The 21,217-nt window shown below is 35.5% G+C and overlaps 1 protein-coding gene across 1 annotated transcript in view; it reads left to right on the plus strand.

The window, feature by feature from the left end:
• The window catches only part of TBCA (tubulin folding cofactor A), a 102,163-nt gene extending 81,183 nt beyond the window's left edge, over positions 1 to 20,980 (plus strand). The window contains exons 2-4 of the mRNA XM_004270834.4: positions 4,070 to 4,175; positions 18,475 to 18,561; positions 20,724 to 20,980. Coding sequence (XP_004270882.1) covers positions 4,070 to 4,175; positions 18,475 to 18,561; positions 20,724 to 20,804 — 274 coding nt within the window. The 3' untranslated portion in view covers positions 20,805 to 20,980. The remainder of the gene's footprint in view (positions 1 to 4,069; positions 4,176 to 18,474; positions 18,562 to 20,723) is intronic.
• The last annotated feature ends 237 nt before the right edge of the window (positions 20,981 to 21,217 follow it).

Raw genomic sequence — 21,217 nt, forward strand, 5'->3', positions numbered from 1 at the left:
TTTTTAGATCTTTGATCCATTTTGAGTTAATTTTTGTATATGGTGCAAGGTGGGGAGGGGTGGAAGTCATAGGCTTTTAAGTTCAAAAATCAAACCAAAGGTAAAATATCTGAAAATACTAATAAATAAATACACAAATAAGTGGCAAGAGATACATGAAACAAGATTGCCAAAATATTAATAATTGTTGACTGAGTGATGAGTACCTGGGGTTTATTATGCTATTTTCTCTACATGTTTTGTTTGAAAATATCCATATAAAATGTTCTTCTAAATATCAATTTTTTAAAAAATATCAATTTATTACAGTTTCTTACTATCTTTGTTTTTTTTTTTTTTTTTGCGGTACACGGGCCTCTCACTGTTGTGGCCTCTCCCCCTGTGGAGCACAGGGTCCAGACGCGCAGGCTCAACGGCCATGGCTCACGGGCCCAGCCGCTCCACGGCATGTGGGATCTTCCTGGACCGGGGCACGAACCCTTGTCCCCTGCATCGGCAGGCAGACTCTCAACCTCTGCGCCACCGGGGAAGCCCTCTTACTATCATTAATCGCAGGCTTGTCATTGTATCTTTAGCATGGCTTGGTGTTGGGCTGTTAGTTACTAGATGGCCATAAGTACAAATTCGGTTATAACTATGAAAATCTTATTTAAAATATTATGAGAAACTGTAAAATCAAGATATCAAATTAAGCTAAAACTTTTTTATCCCAAGGTTTCTTAATTCTTGATTTACCCCCAAATTTTATTCTATTTAGAATTTTATGAACAGTATATTTAAATGTGTTGTATGCAGATTTGTGTAAAGTTTATAGATTACTACAGTGTACTTCTCAAACTTGTGTTGAGAGGCAGCTGTTCTGGAGAATGCTGAGTGGGGGAAAGTTCATTTTTGCCTCAGGTAAGCTTGCAGTTGAACAAAATTAAATTGATTTTCTTACTACAAGATTTCTCAGGACCCTTTAATGTGCAAGTATGTATCATAAATTTTTAAGATTTGGCAAGCAGTGTTTTTTAAGCTTATTTGACTACTAATGTACTATGGAATAGTTTGTAAAACACTGGCCTGCATATTTAAAATCACGTTATGTCCGTACAGACAGTTAAGTAGTTTGTTATCATTTGCTTATCATTACCTCGATGGCTGTCATTTCTTAAAATTTCTCCTTATGTCTATCCTTCTCTGTTGCTTTTTCTTATTTCTTTATTTTACTCTTAAATATTTGTCTAACTACTAAAAATGACCAGATTTTGAACTTGCTATGTTTCTCTGTAGGTGTGGGGTTTGTAAGACTAAAAAATATTTTCAGTTAATTATGCATTTAAAATATAATAAGTTACGACTTTATATTTATTTGTACTTGTTATTTTTATAGCATTTGAAAAACTAGCAAAAGATAGCAATGTTTAGAGAATTACAACTATTAGGTATATTTTGGTATCTTTCTAATTGAATTTTGCTTTATTCCAGAAAATATAGCCAAAGGAATAACTAGCAGACTTTAAAATCATTCAAAATTGTGCCACTCAGAGATAATTATAAGCATCTAAATTTTTTTGATAAAAGTAATACTTATACATGGGGGAAAAAACCCTGGAACTTTATTGAGAGGCATAAAATGAAAGCCTCTCTATTTACCTCCCAGCTGACCATCCCTACCCCAAATCATTAGGGCTTTTCTCCTCAGGTAACCACAAATAATAGTTTCCCAGGTATCCTTTGTTATTTGTTTCTTGAATATCCTTTGTTGTTTGTTTATATTCAGGGCAACATAAAATTTATACCTATTTTGTTTTGTTTTTCACTTTGAGATATTTTAGGATGAGAATTTGAAGGTCACATATTATATTCTACCGTAAATACTGTGAACTTTTTGTCATGTTTCTTTCCATCTATGTCACTAGTGCAAGATCATGAAGGACAGGATGAGCCTTGCTTGCACAACTCAAAATTCCAAACTGGAACATTTTAGTATTTTAATATTTAGTATGCAGTTTATGTGGTGATTTAAATCCAAACTAAAGCTGACTTAAAAGCCTCCCAAGTAGTATGACAAAAGATTTTTTAGATTTGTGAACTTATGTTAAGTCCTATTAGACTATGAAAATTAAATTGTCTTTTGAAATACACTTAAAAATCTTTATTGCAAATGATTAGACAAAAGCCATGCTCTAATATGATTTTTAATTCCATCCCAGTAACATAGGTCTAGAAGTAAGTCAGCAAGCCAGATGGAAAAAGCTGCTTTTAATAGCTATGGGACTGTGAAAGTTTTTTTCTTCTGTTCCTTAGGAAATATGTACATAGGAATATTAGTGTTTTCTTGGACTGCACTTTTCTTTTACATTAAAACTTTGATTAATGAGAATTAGGGGAGATTGCACTATTATGGTTACTTGAATTTTGGTTATCTGAGGAATAATTAGTAGAACTTCGTATTGCTCTGTTCCTTATTGTTGAAAATCTTCCTGATCTCTGTCAATACCCTTTCTTGCTTTAGTAATTAAATACTTGTTTGTTTCCACTATTTGTCTGTGAGAGAACCATGTCTAAATTATGTATCTCCCCCCCCCAAAAAAAATGCCCTCGGGCTTCCCTGGTGGCGCAGTGGTTGAGAGTCTGCCTGCCGATGCAAGGGATACGGGTTCGTGCCCCGGTCCGGGAAGATCCCACATGCCACGGAGCGGCTGGGCCCGTGAGCCATGGCCGCTGAGCCTGTGCATCTGGAGCCTGTGCTCCGCAACGGGAGAGGCCACAACAGTGAGAGGCCCGCGTACCGCAAAAAATAAAATAAAATAAAATAAATTATATATCCCAGTCCCTCGCACAGGAAGGTCAGACACAAAATTAAGTGCATAGTAAATACTTTTTAAACACTTTGGTTGTTGAAAATAACCTAGTCTTTCTTTGTTTTGGATTTGGCATGCAATATACTGACTTTTTTCTCAGTAAGCTGAGCTTTTACCATTATGTTGTTTCAGGTACATGTATAAAAGTTTGGATAACATATATCAGTTAAAAAAAGACATTAGAGCCACGAAAGGCCCCGAATAGCCAACAATATGGTACTGGCCCTAAAAACAGGCACACAGATGAATGGAACAGAATAGAGAGTCCAGAAATAAACCCACACTCAGATGGTCAATTAATCTATGATAAAGGAGACAAGAATATACAATGAGGAAAAGACAGTCTCCTCAATAAATGATATTGGGAAAACTGGACAGCTACATGCAAAAGAATGAAACTGGACCACTTTGTTACACCATATTCAAAAATAAACTCAAAATGTGTTAAAGACTTAAATGCAAGACCTGAAATCATAAAACTCCTAGAAGAAAATATAGGCAGTAACCTCTTTGACATTGGTCTTAGCATTTTTTTTTTTTTTTTTTTGTTACTCCTCCTCAGCAACATGGATGGACCTGGAAGGTGTTAATGCTAAGTGAAATAAGTCAAACTGAGAAAATACTGAATGATTGCACTTACATATGGAGTCTAAAAAACAAAACAAAACAGAAACAGACTTGTAGATACAGAGAACAAACTGGTGGTAGCCAGAGGGAAGATGGGGTGGGGACACAGACAAAATAGGTGAAGAAGATTAAGAGATACAACTTTGTGTGGTTACAGATAACGTATGGTTATTGTGATGATAATTTCATAATGTATAAAAATATCAAATCACTATATTGTACACCTGAAACATATATTATTAATGCAATTTTAAGTAAATAAATAAAGCAAACAATAAAGAAATGTTAGTATATAATAATTTTGAATGTTATTTTTACATTGTAAATACAGTTACTATAATGGAATGTTTTTAATTAAAAATTTAAGAATTCCATGCTTTGATAGATTGGCTTGCTTTAGGCAGGTATAAAACTTAAGGTCATGAGGTTCATACATCTGTGGCTAATGTAGTTTTCTTCCCTTCCCTTCTCCTCCCCATCTAGTATGTATGCTTTTTAAAGTATACTTTATATTTACAGAGTTTCTTTGTTTTTTATGGTCTGTTGCTAGAGAGAAAGTTAATTCTCTGAAACAGTTTTTGGTTTATTTATAGATTGGTCAAAGAAAAAATGATGTATGAGAAAGAAGCAAAACAACAAGAAGAAAAGATTGAAAAAATGAAAGCTGAAGATGGTGAAAATTATGCTATTAAAAAGCAGGTAAAATTATATCTTAAATAATAACAGCTAACATTTACATAATACCATATTAACAATGGATTAACAGCCCTCTGAGAAGGTCCTACTAAAGGTCCTATTAAAATCTCCATTTAAAAATAAGGAAAGTTACCATCTAAAAATAAGGAAACTGGGGGCTTCCCTGGTGGCGCAGTGGTTGAGAGTCTGCCTGCCGAAACAGGGGACATGGGTTTGTGCCCCGGTCCAGGAGGATCCCACATGCCGCGGAGCAGCTGGGGCCGTGAGCCATGGCCACTGAGCCTGCACGTCCGGAGCCTGTGCTCCGCAATGGGAGAGGCCACAACAGTGAGAGGCCCGCGTACCGCAAAAAAATAAATAAATAAAATTAAGGAAACCGAAACACAGGTTAAATAACTTGCCCATGGTCACACAACTCCTAAGTGGCATACCTGGGATTTGAACACAGGCATTCTGGCTCTGGAATTTGTGCTCTTAGCCATTAAGCAGTACTGCCTCTCCAGTTTTAAGTATTAAATATAAAATGGCCTAGTCTTATAATTAAATATACTTATATTTACAGATATTTTTCCCAAACTGATATGAAGACCACCAAAATTACACACACACACACACACACACACACACACACACACACACATACACATTATGCATTTCAATGGCTACTTCTGATTATCCTCATGGCAAGTTTCAGTCTCCTTAGCATTGTATACACGGCTCTTCTTAATTTTGGTACCTCCTTATCATTCCAGCCTCATCTTTTGCCAGTCCCTATCTGGACCTCTTAGGTCCTGCCTTTTAGTTTCCTGAACAAGCCCTTTCTCCTTTACCTCTGAGATATTGCATATGTCTGGGATGTTCTTCCTACTGGTCCTACCTACCCTCTCCTTATTAATTCCTACTTATTCTTTAAACCTCCTCTACACTCCACCCTAACACTGAGTTAGGTGCCCCTCCTCTGTGGTTTCATAACACTTTATTTATTCTCATCATAACATCTAATTTATATTCACTCCTGGTTGACACTTCTTTTGTAATAGCTTGAGAAAATAGAGGCTGTCAAGGGAACTTATATTCCCACCACAAAATCTGTCAATCTACCTGCACCTGTACCCATACTACCCACCTTCTTTCCTGTTAGAGTGGATTATGTGCCTCAGCCCTTGTTACAACCATCAGTGACACTGTTATCACTTCTTTCTTACATAACCTCTCCTTGGAATGCTCTTTTATGTTGGCTTCTTTGATAGAATGGTCACCAGGTTTCACTGCCATTTTTTCTCACTCTGCTTTGCTGAAACTCTCCCTCTCCCAGCTTGCTGTCTCTCTCCCATCTCTCTCTATGTGTCTCTTTATCTCTCTATCTTTAAAAAATTTTTTTAACCTTAAGAGTTCTAGCTACAATTCCTCTCTAGGTAATCTCATACCATCCTTTAAGTACCATCTTTATGCCCATTCATTTGTTTGCACAGAACATATTAATTGAACCCCTGGCTACTTGCCAAATACTGTTCCAGGCACTCTTAGACGTGGCATTAAAAGCAACAACAAAACAGAAAAACCCAAAATTCCTGCTAACTTGACATTCATTCTGGTGCCAATATCTCCCAAATTTCTATCTCTGGGCCCAACCACTCCAATATGTATCAGTATATTCAACTGATCACCAATTTGACATATCCCTTGTGTGTTCAATACAAGAATCTTGGTCTTCCCTCAACCCAGCTCGCCTCCCTGAAACAAGAAGCTAGTCTTTCTCTTGTTTCCCCCCTCTCAATAAATGGTACGTCTACTTATTCAGATACCCAAACCAAAACTTACGGGTCTTCTCTTGATCACCAAGTCCTCTTTCTTTTTCTTTACACTTCTTTCTCTACTGCCACTATCCTAGTCCAGTCCACTATCACTTCATGCCTGTACTACTGCAAAAGCCTCCTGGTTGATATCCTCTTTGTCTCTTGATAACTCTCCATTCCTTTCATACCACAGTAGCCAGGTTGATCTCTTTAAAAAGTATATCAGATTACTTATCCCTTTACTTAAAATCCAGTGTCCAGTGCATTTGGAATAAAATCCAGATAACACTAAGTAAAAGGAGAATATAAAATAACTTATACAGATTATATCTCAAGACTTATTTTTTAAATCAGCTTTATGAACTCACAGTGGTTTTCATCATATAAATTATGTTACAGATGGTAATGCACACTTAACCCAGACTTTAATTAAGTAAAATTAATCACTTAAAGTGGATTTTTCTTTTTTTTTCTTTTTTTTTTTTCTTTGCGGTACGCGGGCCTCTCACTGTTGTGGCCTCTCCCGTTGTGGAGCACAGGCTCCGGATGCGCAGACTCAGCGGCCATGGCTCACGGGCCCAGCCGCTCCGCGGCATGTGGGATCCTCCCAGACCAGGGCACGAACCCGCATCCCCTGCATCAGCAGGCGGACTCTCAACCACTACGCCACCAGGGAAGCCCTAAAGTGGATTTTTCTGTAGGTAGTTGCTTTCTGTTGTGCACAAGGAATGCAGTGGCACTTGAAATGTCTCCTTCTTCAGGTTATACAAGAAGAGAACTTATTTTTTTCAGCTTCCAGGAGAGCCTCCCTTCCTCTATGTATGATCTAACAAAGGACATTCGTGTGTCAGATATTCTTAAATTGAGAGAGGATTTGTAAATAGGTGTGCAGATACAGTATGTCCCCCAAAATGTTGACTTTTGTAAACTAACTGCCCTTCATAAGGATTTACATATGGAATGTAACTTTTTGATTCTTAACTTTATGTTAAATGCTTTTTAAATATATACTTCCATAAATATTCATATCATTTTTGTATCTCTCTCACTTTAAGGTACTCTATTTTTTTCCCACATTTAGTGAGAAACATTACAACGTAGCGTATCACTTATTTCACATAGGTCCTTCTTAGACCCCATCTGGTTTATTTTCCCACTTGTGTAGTTAGTGACCTTGTTTAGTTTTTTCTTTGCCTTTTTCTTTTCATCACCAATAATGTATTTTAAAATAGTCCTATAGCTAGAATATGAGTTGTAAGTTACTTGGAATGGGGAATGTGTTTCCTTTCTAAATAAAATTCTACAAATAATGTCACAGATTATCACAGAATCTGTTTTATTTCATTTGTATTTATATATTGATTATCTTTCAGTAAAATTACTACTTGATAGGTAAGGATTAACTCTTTATTGAATCCTATGTTCTAATTGTTACTTAAAGATATTAGCCACTCACATATATATGGAATCTAAAAAAAAAAAATAGTTCTGAAGAACCTAGGGGCAGGACAGGAATAAAGACGCAGACGTAGAGAATGGACTTGAGGACATGGGGGTAGGGGGGGAGGGTAAGCAGGGGAGAAGTGAGAGAGTGGCGTGGACATATATACACTACCAAATGTAAAATAGATAGCTAGTGGAAGCAACCACAGGGACATCAGCTCAGTGCTTTGTGACCACCTAGAGAGGTGGGATAGGGAGGGTGGGAGGGAGGGAGATGCAAGAGGGAGGGGATATGGGGATATATGTATAGATGATTCACTTTGTTGTACAGCAGAAATTAATACACCATTGTAAAGCAATTATACTCCAATAAAGATGTTAAAAAATAAAAAAATAAAGATATTAGCCACTTACTGGTTATATCATTGACTACATATGCAGATGTAAAAGGGGAAAAAATTTGTTCAAAAACCCTTTCTAAACTCAACCATGTTAAAATTCTTTTGTCACAGTGGTCATGGTTTATAACATGATTTTCTAGATTCATAGTCAGCCTAGTACTTAAATTCAAGAATACCAACCCATGTCTAATTACAGAGCAATAAATTGTTTTGTTTTCTGATATTCTCAACCTGCAGTGTATACAGTTTTCAGTTGCAGTTTTGTTTCAGGGTCTCATGAAACCTTGTCTTTAGCCCAGCCTACATGCTTTTCTCAATTCCTTTTCCTGGCTTAGCTTTGCAGTGGCCAAACTTACATGTTTTTTCTTATGTGCAAGGGGAGTTGCATTGCCAGAAGCACTGCTCTTTTCCTAATTGCCTACTACTGTAAGGTCAGGAATTGTTTCATGACATTTGCTGATGCCCCTCGTAAAAAATATGGAAGCCAAGTGCCAGATTTTGTGGGTTCTCTACTCTTCTCCCTGTATTTCCTCCTCTTCTGAGCTAAATGCCATCCCCAGTCACTGTACAGTACCTTGACTTTTCTCTCACTTGGTTCCATTTTGCTCTGGCTTTCCTAGATCTTCTGAATGAGCCCTAATATTTTATAACGTACACATACAATGCTGTCTCTTGGTCCCTGTCAAACTTCTTACCTGAAATTGATTGCCAAAATTGTTCTCTCTTGCACTGGGCTTAATTTTGGTTGTTTTAAAATAAATAACTAGGCAGGAGTTTCAGGACCCTAATAAGCCAAAATACCAGTCAAAGAGTTATTCTATAACACAGCATTCAAATGTTGACTCGATATTGGTTTTAGCCTTCTGCTTATGATATTCCTCTTTTCCTCCAATATCCTCATCCCCCGATTAGGGATGGTTACAGAGGATTTTGCCCTCAACTGGTGAAGATATTCTCGTCTTTTTTTGTTTTTTTTTTAAAGCCTATTCTGGAGCAGAAATGATTGGTAATAATGACAATCAAACATATCTCAGTTATTTTACATAAGGCATGATGCATCTCTTACCTTCCAGAAGTAATATTAAAGGACAAACTGGTTCAATTTTCAACCAAGGTTTCTTACAAAAACCTTACATTTATTACATATAATTGCAGTATTGTGAAATTTTGCACCACATTTTTTTGTGATTTACTTGAAACATGAGTTAACGTTCACAATTTGATATTTCTTTTTCCTAAAACTGAAGGGGCAATTTTTTCATTAAATATATGGAAAATAATAGGAGGTTTCAGTCTACAAAGAGGAATTTGACCAAGGGTCTCTTACAAGGCTGCAAGAAACACCAGAGTTTTTTTATCAATAACTAAAATTTTATTGTCTCTTGGTACATATAATCAGGTTTATAAATGGTGTTCTATTTATACACTTGCTTTTTTTGTTTTTTGTTACAGACTCACAGGGAGTTGCAAAATATTTTCAGGGAAGTCTCATATACCCTTTACCATTCCTTTTACAATGTAGCATCTTGCATAATTATATTACAGTATCCAAACCATGAAACTGACATTGGTACACCACAGAGCTTATTTACATTTCACTAGTTATACATGTACTCATTGTGTGTGTGTATAATTCTATGCAATTCCATTGCATGTGTAGCATGTGTAACTACTGCACGATCATGATGGAGAACCATTCCATCACAAGACTGCCTTTTGCTATCTCTTTATAGTCCCTGTCCTCTCCACCCCTTAAATCCTAAATAATTAACACTCTTTAAAGAATGTTATATAGCATGGAATGGAATCACACAGTATGTAACCTTTTGAAATTGACTTTTTCCACTTAATAATTTCTCGAGGTCCGTCAAGGTCATTGAGTGTATCAATAATTTGTTCCTTACTATTGCTGAGTAGTGTTCCATGGGATGAATGTACCACATTTTAACCATCAAAGGACACTTGGATTGTTTCCAGGTTTTGGTTGATACAAAAAAAGCTGTTATGAACGTTCATATTCAATTTTTACATGAACATAAGTTTTCATTTTCTGGGATAAATGCCCAAGCAATTGCTGGGTCATATTAGTACATTTTTTGTTTTAAAAGAAACTACCAAACTCTTTTCGAGTGGCTGTACCATTTTATGTTCCTACCAATGATGTTTGAATGGTTTGACTTCTCCACATCCTCACCAGCATTTGGTGTTATCACTGTATTTAATTTTAGCATTTAACCATCACCTACATGATAAGTGTGTAATGATAGCTGATTGTGCTTTTAATTTGGATTTCCCTAATAGCTAATAATGTTGAACGTCTCATTTGCTTATTGCCCGTCTGTATATCCTCTTCAGTGAAATGTCTGTTCATGTCTTCTGCCCAGTTTCTAAATAGATACTTTATTTTTTTACTTTTTGAATTTTGAGAATTTTTAATATTTTCTAGATAAACGCCCTTTGTTGGATATGTGGTTTGCAAATATTTTCTTTTAATCTCTAATTTGTCTTTTTACCCTCTTAACACAATCTGTTACTGAGCAACAGTTTTTAACTTTGAGAACACCTTATTTACAGCTAATGCTTCCTTTTGTGAATCATACTTTTGACCTCAAGTCTAAGGCCTCCTTGCCTAGACCTAGGTCCTGAAGATTTTCTCTTTTTTTTCTAAAAGTTGTATGGTTTTATGTCTTACATTCAAGGCTTTGATTGATTTTGAGTTAATTTTTATTGTAAGGTATGAGGTTTAATTAAAGGTTCATCTTTTTGCCTATGAGTGCCCAGTTGTTCCAGCAGCATCTGTTGAAAAGGTTATCCTTCCTCCATTGAAATGCTTTCATGCCTTTGTCAGAAACCTGTTGGACTTATTTGTGTGGGTCTATTTTGGGGTTCCGTTCTGGTCCATTAATGTGTCTAACCCTTTACCAGTACCACACTATCTTGATTACTATAGCTGTATAGTGAACCTTAACACAGGGAAGACTGAGCCCTCTCAGTTGCTTTGCTTTTCTTTCAAAATTGTTTTACCTATTGTAGTTTCTTGGCTTTTCCATAAAAATTTTAAAATAAGCTTTTCTGTATCTGTAAAACACTTTGCTAAGATTTTGATAGCAATTGCATTAAACGTATATAGATCAACTTGGGGAGATTTGATATCTTTACCACGTTGAGTATTCCAATCAGTGAACATGGTAAGTCTCTCCAGTTTATTTAGGTCTGACTTTCATAAGTATTTTGTAATTTTCAGCATACAGATCCTGTACATGTTTTGTTAGATTTAAACCTAAGTATTTCATTTTCTTTGAAGCTATTGTAAATGGTATTGTTTTTAGTTTCAGTTTCCAATGCTGTATTTGTTGTTAGGTATAAAAGTGCAGTCAATTTTTGTGTGTGGATCTTACAACCTGTGACCTTGCTGACCTCACATATGAGTTCTGGGAGTTTTTGGTAGATTCCTTCTGATTTTCTACATAGACAGTCATGTCATTTGCAAGTCATTTGCAAATAAGAACAGTTTTATTTCTTTTAAGTCTGTATGTCTTTTATTTCTTTTCTTGCTTTGTTGCACTGGCTGGAACTTACAGTGCTATGTTGAATAGGAATGGTCAGAGTGGACATCCTTACCTTGTTCCCAGTCTTAGGGAGATAGTTTTTTATCATTACATAAATATTAGCTGTAGGGGTTTTGTAGATGGTCTTTTTCAAGTTGAGGAAATTCTTCTCTTTTCACAGTTTTGCTGAGTATTTTTGTCATGAATAGGTGTTGGATTTTGTCAAATGCTTCTTCTGTGTGATTTCGTAAGATCACATGATTTTTCTTCTTTGGCCTGTTGATACTGTGAATTACATGGATTAATTTTCAAATATTGAACCAGCCTTGATTGTGTTATATAATTCTCTCTTTTTTTTTTAACATCTTTATTGGAGTATAATTGCTTTGCAATGGTGTGTTAGTTTCTGCATTATAACAAAGTGAATCAGCTATATATATACATATATCCCCATATCCCCTCCCTCTTGCGTCTCCCTCCCACCCTCCCTATCCCACCCCTCTAGGTAGTCACAAAGCACCAGCTGATCTCCCTGTGCTATGCAGCTGCTTCCTACTAGCTATCTATTTTACATTTGGTAGTGTATATATGTCCATGTCATTCTCTCACTTCGTCCCAGCTTACCCTTCCACCTCTCTGTGTTCTCAAGTCCATTCTCTACGTCTGCATCTTTATTCCTGTCCTGCCCTTAGGTTCTTCAGAACCATTTTTTTTTTTTAGATTCCATATATATATGTGTTAGCATACGGTATTTGTTTTTCTCTTTCTGACTTACTTCACTCTGTATGACAGACTCTACGTCCATCCACCTCGCTACAAATAACTTAGTTTTGTTTCTTTTTATGGCTGAGTAATATTCCATTGTATATATGTGCCACATCTTTTTTATCCATTCATCTGTAGATGGACATTTAGGTTGCTTCCATGTCCTGGCTATTGTAAATAGAGCTGCAATGAATATTGTGGTACATGACTCTTTTTTTTTTTTTTTTTGCGGTACACAGGCCACTCACTGCTGTGGCCTCTCCCTCTGCGGAGCACAGGCTCCAGACGCACAGGCCCAGCGGCCATGGCTCACGGGCCCAGCCGCTCCACGGCATGTGGGATCCTCCCAGACTGGGGCACGAACCTGCGCCCCCTGCATCAGCAGGTGGACTCCCAACCACTGCACCACCAGGGAAGCCTGGTACATGACTCTTTTTGAATTATGGTTTTCGCAGGGTATATGCCCAGTAGTGGGATTGCTGGGTCGTATGGCAGTTCTATTTTTAGTTTTTTAAGGAACCTCCATACTGTTCTCCATAGTGGCTGTATCAATTTACATTCCCACCAACAGTGCAAGAGGGTTCCCTTTTCTCCACACCCTCTCCAGCATTTGTTGTTTGTAGATTTTCTGATGATGCCCGTTCTAACTGGTGTGAGGTGATACCTCACTGTAGTTTTGATTTGCATTTCTCTAATAATTAGTGATGTTGAGCAGCTTTTCATGTGCTTCTTGGCCATCTGTATGTCTTCTTTGGAGAAATGTCTATTTAGGTCTTCTGCCCATTTTTGGATTGGGTTGTTTGTTTTTTTGTTATTGAGCTGCATGAGCTGCTTATAAATTTTGGAGATTAATCCTTTGTCAGTTGCTTCATTTGCAAATATTTTCTCCCATTCTGAGGGTTGTCTTTTTGTCTTGTTTATGGTTTCCTTTGCTGTGCAAAAGCTTTTAAGTTTCATTAGGTCCCATTTGTTTATTTTTGGTTTTATTTCCATTTCTCTAGGAGGTGGGTCAAAAAAGATGTTGCTGTGATTTATGTCATAGAGTGTTCTGCCTGTGTTTTCCTCTAAGAGTTTTATAGTGTCTGGCGTTACATTTAGGTCTTTAATCCATTTTGACTTTATTTGTATAATTCTCTTAATTGCTGAATTAGATTTGCTAATATTTTGTTGAGGACTTTTGCATCTAAGTTTATGGGAGATAATGGTCTGCAGTTTACTTTTTTTTATACTGTATTTGTTAGGTTGGGAAGTGTTCTCTCTTTTTTTTTCTTGAAAGATTTATGTAAAATTGGTGTTGTGTTTAAATATTTGATAAGGTTGTCCAGTGGAAGCATCTGTGCTTGAAGAGTTCTTTTTCAAGAACTTTTTAATTACAGATCCAATTTCTTTAATAATTATAGAACTGTTCAGTTTATCAGTTGCATTTTGCTGGTTTGTAGTTTTCAAGGAATTGGCCCATTTCTTCTAAGTGGTTGAATTTATGAGCATTATGAACAATATTATAAAATCACTTTCAGTATTTTTTCTCCTTTTGTTGGTTGTGGGGTCTGTGTTGACATTCTGTATTTTGTTGCTGATACTGGTGATTTGTGCCTTCTTACTCTGTATTTGTCAGTCTTAACTAGAGGTTTATCAATTGTTTTTCCAAAATAAAGCTCTTCATTTCACTGCTTTTTTTTCCCTCTGTTCTTCTCCTGTTTTTAATTTCATTGATTTCTGATTGTGTATTTATTCTTTCCTTTCTTCTGCTTGTTTTAGGTTTCTTTTGCTCTTCTTTTTTAGGTTCATGAAGGAAAAACTTAGATTTTTAATTTGAGATCTTTCCTCTTTCCTAATCTAAGCAGTTAGTGTTCTAAATTTCCCTCTCAGCACTGCTTTAGCTGAATCTCACAAAAGTTGACATGTTGTATTTTCATTTTCATTTATCTATGTATTTCTCTGTTCCCTTTGAGACTTCCTTGTTGACCCATCAGTTATTTAGAAGAATGTTTAATTTCTAAGTGTTGAGTCCTGCTATCTTTCTATTATTGATTTCTAATTTTATTCCATTATAGTCAGACATGTTCTGTGTGTTATTTCAATACTTTTAAATTTGTTGAGGTTTTTGTTTGTTTTGTGTTTTGATCCAGGATATAGTGTACTGCAGAGAATGTTTCATGAGTGCTTGAAAAGTGTTTGTATTAATCTTTCATAGGTAGAGTGTTCTATAAATGTCAGTTAGATCTTTTGGTTGATGGTGTTACTCAATTCTTTTATATCTTTGCTGATTTCTTTCCTCTAGTACCTCTGTCAGTTGCTAAGAGTAGCGTATTGAAATCCTCAACGGTATTTGTGGATTTGTTTGTCTCTCCTTTTAGCTTTATCATTTCTTGTTTTATGTATTTTGAAGCTCTTTTGTTTAGTGTGTACACATTTAGGATCACTGTGTTTTCTTGGTGGATTGATCTTTTTTTTTTTTTTTTTTTTGCGGTATGCGGGCCTCTCACTGTTGCGGCCTCTCCCGTTGCGGAGCACAGGCTCCGGACGCGCAACCTCAGCGGCCATGGCTCACGGGCCCAGCCGCTCTGCGGCATGTGGGATCTTCCCAGACCGGGGCATAAACCCGTGTCCCCTGCGTCGGCAGGCGGACTCTCAACCACCGTGCCACCAGGGAAGCCCTGGTGGATTGATCATTTTAATATCCCTCTGTGCCCCTCATAATTTTTTTGCTCTTAAGTCTATTTTATCCAATATTAATATAGCCAGTACTGCTCTTTTTTTAATGTTTGCATGATGTATTGTTTTTCCATCCTTTTTTTTTTTAACCTGTATTTCATTATTTTGAAATGAGTTTCTTGTAGACTGGTTTTTAGCTGGTAAATTTAGACCATTCATATTTAAGTAATTATTGATGTGTCGGGGCTTAGAGCCCAGATTATTTTTGACTCATAGAATTCTTCTTACATCCTTAACCATTCATCAATAACCACAAAACACAAGTCAAATGAATTTCTTTCTTTCTTTTTCTTTTTTTCTTCACGGCATGGTGACTGGGTCCTAAGAGAAGTGTTTCCCAAAAGTGATCAATCCAAGCGGCCCATGTGGAAGCTACAAGGCTTCTTAAGACCCAGCTTCAGGTCTTCAGTCCCAGAATGCCATTTCTGCCACATTCTGTTGGTCACACAGTGCCAGACCAAATTCAGTGTGGGAGGTGACTGCACAAGGGTAGGAATACAAGGCGGTGAGGATCATTGGAAGCTGTCTTGGATACTGACTGCCACTACCACTGATTCACATGCTAGAGTTGAAAGCAGAATCATGGACTGTAACTCACCTGTTAACTAGCTAATCACTTTGGGACTCAACTTTATCATTCGTAGGCTGAGGAGGCTGGACTAGATGACCACTTATGTCTCTTCTGACTTTATAATTCTATATTTCTCAAAGTACCTTTATATCTTTTTTCCCCAGCTTTATTGAGGTATAATTAAAATTGTATATATTTAAGGTATGTAGCTTGATGGTTTGATATAGATATACATTGTGAAATAAATATTCACCATGTTCAAGCTACTTAACATATCCATCACCTCACATAGTTACTGTTTTCTTTCTTTCTTTCATCAAATGGATTTCTTAACTTGTTTATTATCACATTACCAGTTTGCCACCATGTAAAAGGAAAGACTTAACCATTGTTCCAGTAATCTCTGAGCTACTCTAAATCTCAGTTTGACAAACTAATGCAGTTACCATGGGTTCCAGAAGCAGCCAGTATCTAATATTAGAGCGCTTATAGATTATTTAGGTATAGCCAGGCCTGGGTGACCGATCCGGATCACGAAAGAAGCTGGGAGCCTTACCCCAGTTGATCAGCGCCAAAAGGGCTTGGCCTTGGCTAGATTGTTTCACACTGCTTTCTGAGAAGATAAAGATCTGCCAATAAGGCTTTTCCTTTCCAATGGATGTGTGTTTTGATTATTAAAAAAATTGATCATATTTTAGGTCAGTAGTTTATTCATTGCTATAATGAGCCTTGCTACGCCTCCCCCAACATCAGTTTTACCTGAATAACTTGCCCCCCAAAAATCATAACTTGTTTTAAAAACAGTAAGATATCAGTAGGACTGCATCCTGTTGTGTTCTCCTGAGTTCCTTGTACCTGCATATCTGTGCCAAGATTCTTACTTAACCTCAGTCCTGTCATAGTAAGCACTAGAATGAACTGACAGTTTATCCAGATATTTTAAACAGAGGCCCCATTCATTCGAATGACTCCTTCCCAAGGGGAACACCTTGAATGATAATACTTTTTTAGTTTATTCAGGTATTTTGAAGGGTATCTTTACTGTATAATCACACCTTATATACTGTCTTTTTAAATTATTCCTGACAGTTGTAATTCATTGTAGGAAGGTAAAGTATATGATTTATGGCCTTGATTAAGGTGTGGTTTATGGATTCCAAATCATAGTTACCACTGTACTGTATGCCTTTGGCTCCCTGTGGCATGATCTTCTTGAAGCGGTGTTAAGTGCTTATTTTCATGTTTATTCTCCTGTATGGATTGGAGGATGAGACCTCTTTTTCGTCTTTATATCCCCTATACCTGGCATCCTGCAAATATATAGTAAGCTTATTGTATGAAATGAGGCTGGTGTATGGGACAGACGGAGCTTTAGCCCTACTTAAGTCAGAGTCCTGTTTTGATAGACTAATTGAGGAGTTTTGCTCTATAATAATGGATAGAACAATAATGACTAGAAATTATTTTGGACATCATTGTTTAAAGTTCATTTCAGTGACAACACTAAAGCTTGCCAAACAAATTTTACAAGTGTACATTTTGGCTTATCATGTGTTTGACCAAATTCTTTATATTCATTTCATCTTGTTTAATTCCTATAAGCTATTTTCAAGTGGAGTCCATAGGGGAGGAAATATGAATCGCTTACCCAATGAAACGTCCCTGTCACTGATTTTTCACATGTATTCAAACTAACCGGTTACACAAAAATAAATTAGTGGCAATGATTGAATATTTAGGCATAGGATGAATAGCTGTAAAATAAAGTCATGATCCTGTGTTTGAAATTTTCAACATGTGCCTTATTAGTAAAAGAATTACAAGTTCAGCAATAGATTTCACCTGAGAAAAGAGATGTGGATAGAGAGCATCCTTGTATATTATAATTTTGATTTTTATTTACATTGTGAACTATGACAAAACTTTTGGGAAAAGGAAGAGGTAGTGGGATTTATTAAAGTTTCTATTAGAATGTAGTATGATTACCCTTAAATTATGTCTTTTGTTTTTATGTGAGCTAGGTAATAAAGCTTCTAGGTTAAAGTTTAGATTTTGCACTCATTTAACCAAAGGTGTTTGACCAAACATTACTTTTTGGAAATAAATGTTTTAATGATCACTGTGTCTCTTTCTGAGACTAGTTTAAGGAAATAAAGCTTCCTACTTCCTTAGGAAGTAGACTTATTTGAGGTCTGACATCTGACACTAATGTATTTACCCTCTTATTGATTGGGTTTCCCAGTCATCTCTTTGATTTTTTTTCTTTTTCTATGATTTGATATGTTACAGTCCTTCTTCAAACGATGGACTTTTAAGTCTAGAAATATCCTCCAAAATAAAGATTCCCGTTTTTAATTCTGTAGTGTCTGTCTTCAGGAGGAATAGACAGAAGTAGAAGTTCACATTCAAAGGGGTGCCAGGTTGGTAATTTGGATCAAACTGCATGGGGAGAATAATCTCTCTCCTAAAATGAAGCACAAGGATAAGTAATAACTTTTTATGCATGATAAGCATCAAAAATATGAGCCTGCTGGTCTTTGCTTTTCATTTTTCTTTACCTCTGTCTTTCAGTGAGAACCTCCTGCAGTGTGCACACGATGTGATCAATAACTCAATAACTTTTTTTATGCAGTAATTATCTCCGTGTAATATTATCTGAACACTGTTTTTCTTTATTACTGAAAAGATGCAGGAGATATTTATATAACCAGCTGATCCCATTTTGGATAAAGGTGCTTTTTGACAGCAGGAGAAATAGTTTATTTTAAATAGCCTTTTTAAATAAATGCTCTATGAAAAGCTTTTTGAGTTAATTTTTGCTTAGCATGAGAGGGTGATTACCAAAGAGGTTTAGATGTAAAACTTGTACTTTGTATATTTTACATTATGATAGTCATTCTTTCTAACTTATAATAAACACAATTAAAATTAAAATATTGAACAATTTAACATAACAGTAATTTTTTTCTGATTCCTCTAAATCATTTTATATATTTTCAGAGGTATGAGCTAAATGCATAAGTTCTACCATTTCTGCATGTCTCACAGAGATTCTCATTATAGGCAGAGATCCTGCAAGAGTCCCGGATGATGATCCCAGATTGCCAGCGCAGGTTGGAAGCTGCATATACTGATCTTCTGCAGTTATTAGTAAGTAATACTTATCTGTCTTATGTTTCAGTTTTTTTTCAATCTAATACACGAAAGGCCAAAATTTTAAATGTTTAACACTGAAAGCTAGTTGGTGACATTTTGTTTACTTGCTCAATGTACCAGTTTATTTTTAAATAATTAATGGAGTTTAAGTGGTGTTTTAAGTTATACCTCCAGTAAAAGTACTGTGTCTAACGTGTTTATTTATTTAAACTTAATTAATTAAATATATTTGAGTTATCATGGTAGGTATTCATAGTACTAATACTGTCCAGCAATATCTTGAATGATTTGGTTTTCACACATAAAGATCTTTTTTGACACATTAAAGGTGAGTAGTCTGTTTGAAATTTTAAAAGATCCAAATGTTTCAAATGAATTTGGGCTGTTTTAAAAAGGATTTGGAATTCTTTCCAATTCAAACCTAAATCGATTTGAGAGAGTAAAGAAAACCCTGTACAGTAATATTTAGGCAGTGCTCTCATATTAACTTGGAGCTGTATAACACTCTTATCATACTTGCTGGTATAAATGTCTTGTGATACAGTGGCAGAATGATTTTAAAAAGCGTTCTAAGAAAAATGCAAAGTCATCTTTTTTATTTCTTAATAGAGATAAAAGCATAACACTATATACCAGCCGATTATTATTGCTGTTTGATGATAATTTGATGAATTCTATCATTTCCTTTATTAACCTCATTTTATGTTTCTAGTTCTTGAGCTAATATTAATTACCAGCTACATAGCTGTCTCCTGATTCATAGTTTTCCCTATATAACAAAAGTAGTGTGAGGCTTTTTCAGTATGATCATGTATATGTATTCTTGGAAAGAGAGTGAGATTTGTTTTCCCACCAAAATAATATTAGGACTAAATCTGTAGAAAAACAGAGAGAAATACTTACATTTTACTTTACTTTTGACACAGAACTCATATTTAACTATAGGAACCTTTTAAAGGCAGGAAAACTCTCTTTAAAGCCAAAAATGAAGCTATGGTTAAAAGACAGATGAAATAAAAGATAGATGAAAGCAGGAAATAATTACTCTATTAAAATATTACCCAAAACAAAAGCATCATTTGTATTTCCTGAAAATTGAAATGCTTTTTTCTCTCATGAATGTAGTAGCTGAGAAAGTAATAGAAACTGCTTGAAAAAAATAATATTGTCTTTGGATGATATACTTGTGTGTGAGGATATATTCAGCAGCATCTGTACCCTCGAAGAGCTTATATTTTCTGACAGAGAACAAAGACATAGTTTAGGTGTAATACAGAAGTTTCAGAAATTCTTACTTGTAGTCTGAATTAAGCAAATCCTCAGTCTTTTTTGCTTTAAAATTTCATATTAAATACATATACACACACTTTATTCCCTCTGCCCTGTAAGTGTTTGTATATATCCATCTTTTATTGCCTTGAATTGCTATTGCTTTATTTATTTATTAAAAAATCAAAATTTGCTATGCACAGTAACTTAGATGATATTATTTCATTTCTCTGTTACTGTTACAATATGTTAGTAAAAGTTTTCTGTGTAAAATACCAAGGAAAGACTCAATCTTTGAGTCTTTAATCAGAAAATGAAAGCTGTCAGTCTGTTTCCTTGTAGTAGTGTATATAATACTCAATACCAAGCAGACAGTTCACTTTTCTGATTCAAAGATTGTACTTAACTCTGGTGTGACACCAGTAGCCGCCTTTGTCATTGTGAGTAGTTGGAGGATTATTTTGGTCTGAATGTCATTATATATGTAACACACTAGTAAATAATTTTTTACTTTTAGTGCATTACTAATAATAACTCCATTTGTATGGTGATGTGTTGACCAAGTGAGAATGCAGTGTTTTAAAATTTTTTCTGAGGTTTTAATTTAATTACTTAATGCCAGTACCTTTAGATGACCATGTTTTTCACTTATTGTATGAGTATATACAATGAAACAAAACCAAACCTGTTATTTCTTCCCTTACCTGTAATGAAAGAATAGAATTGTTCTTCAGAAATCTGTGGAATTATACTATATTTAGGTGAGGCTTGGGATCCTTTTTGTTTTAATTTTTGAGCTGCTTATGTTGATGGTTTGTAATATCTGAGTAATTAAAGTACTGAAGTTCGAGAAGGATAAACCTAATTTTTATTATATTTAATTTCAGGAGAGTGAAAAAGACTTGGGAGAAGCTGAGGAATATAAGGAGGCACGTTTAGTACTGGATTCAGTGAAGTTAGAAGCCTGAAGGTTTTCTATACAGGGTGTTTTTTTGCATTAAGTCCTGGGATCCATTCCACAATTCATTATTTTTGACCACTGCTATGTGTCCAAGTAGTATGAGAATGTGATTCTTTTTATGCAGTGCATATGTTTTTCTTTGCCTGATTTAATGTGTCAAATAAATGAGTTCATCTAATAAAATTGCTTCTTTCGTACTTTACAGCGTATTTTAATGAACCTTTTATCATTAAGTCATAGCCATTTTTGACAGAGAATTAAAATCTGTTAGGTCCTATTTAAAGTCTAGATATTTTGCTGCTTAAGCGTGGATTAAGTTAAAAATAGGTTACTTTTTTTTAAGATAAAAATACAAATTTTGAATATTTTATTCTGAGGAGGATACAACTCGCAGGTAAGAGAGTAAGAACCTCTCTGTGG

Source organism: Orcinus orca, chromosome 3 (genome assembly GCF_937001465.1).
Source record: "Orcinus orca chromosome 3, mOrcOrc1.1, whole genome shotgun sequence".
In the NCBI taxonomy this organism is placed as follows: domain Eukaryota; kingdom Metazoa; phylum Chordata; class Mammalia; order Artiodactyla; family Delphinidae; genus Orcinus; species Orcinus orca.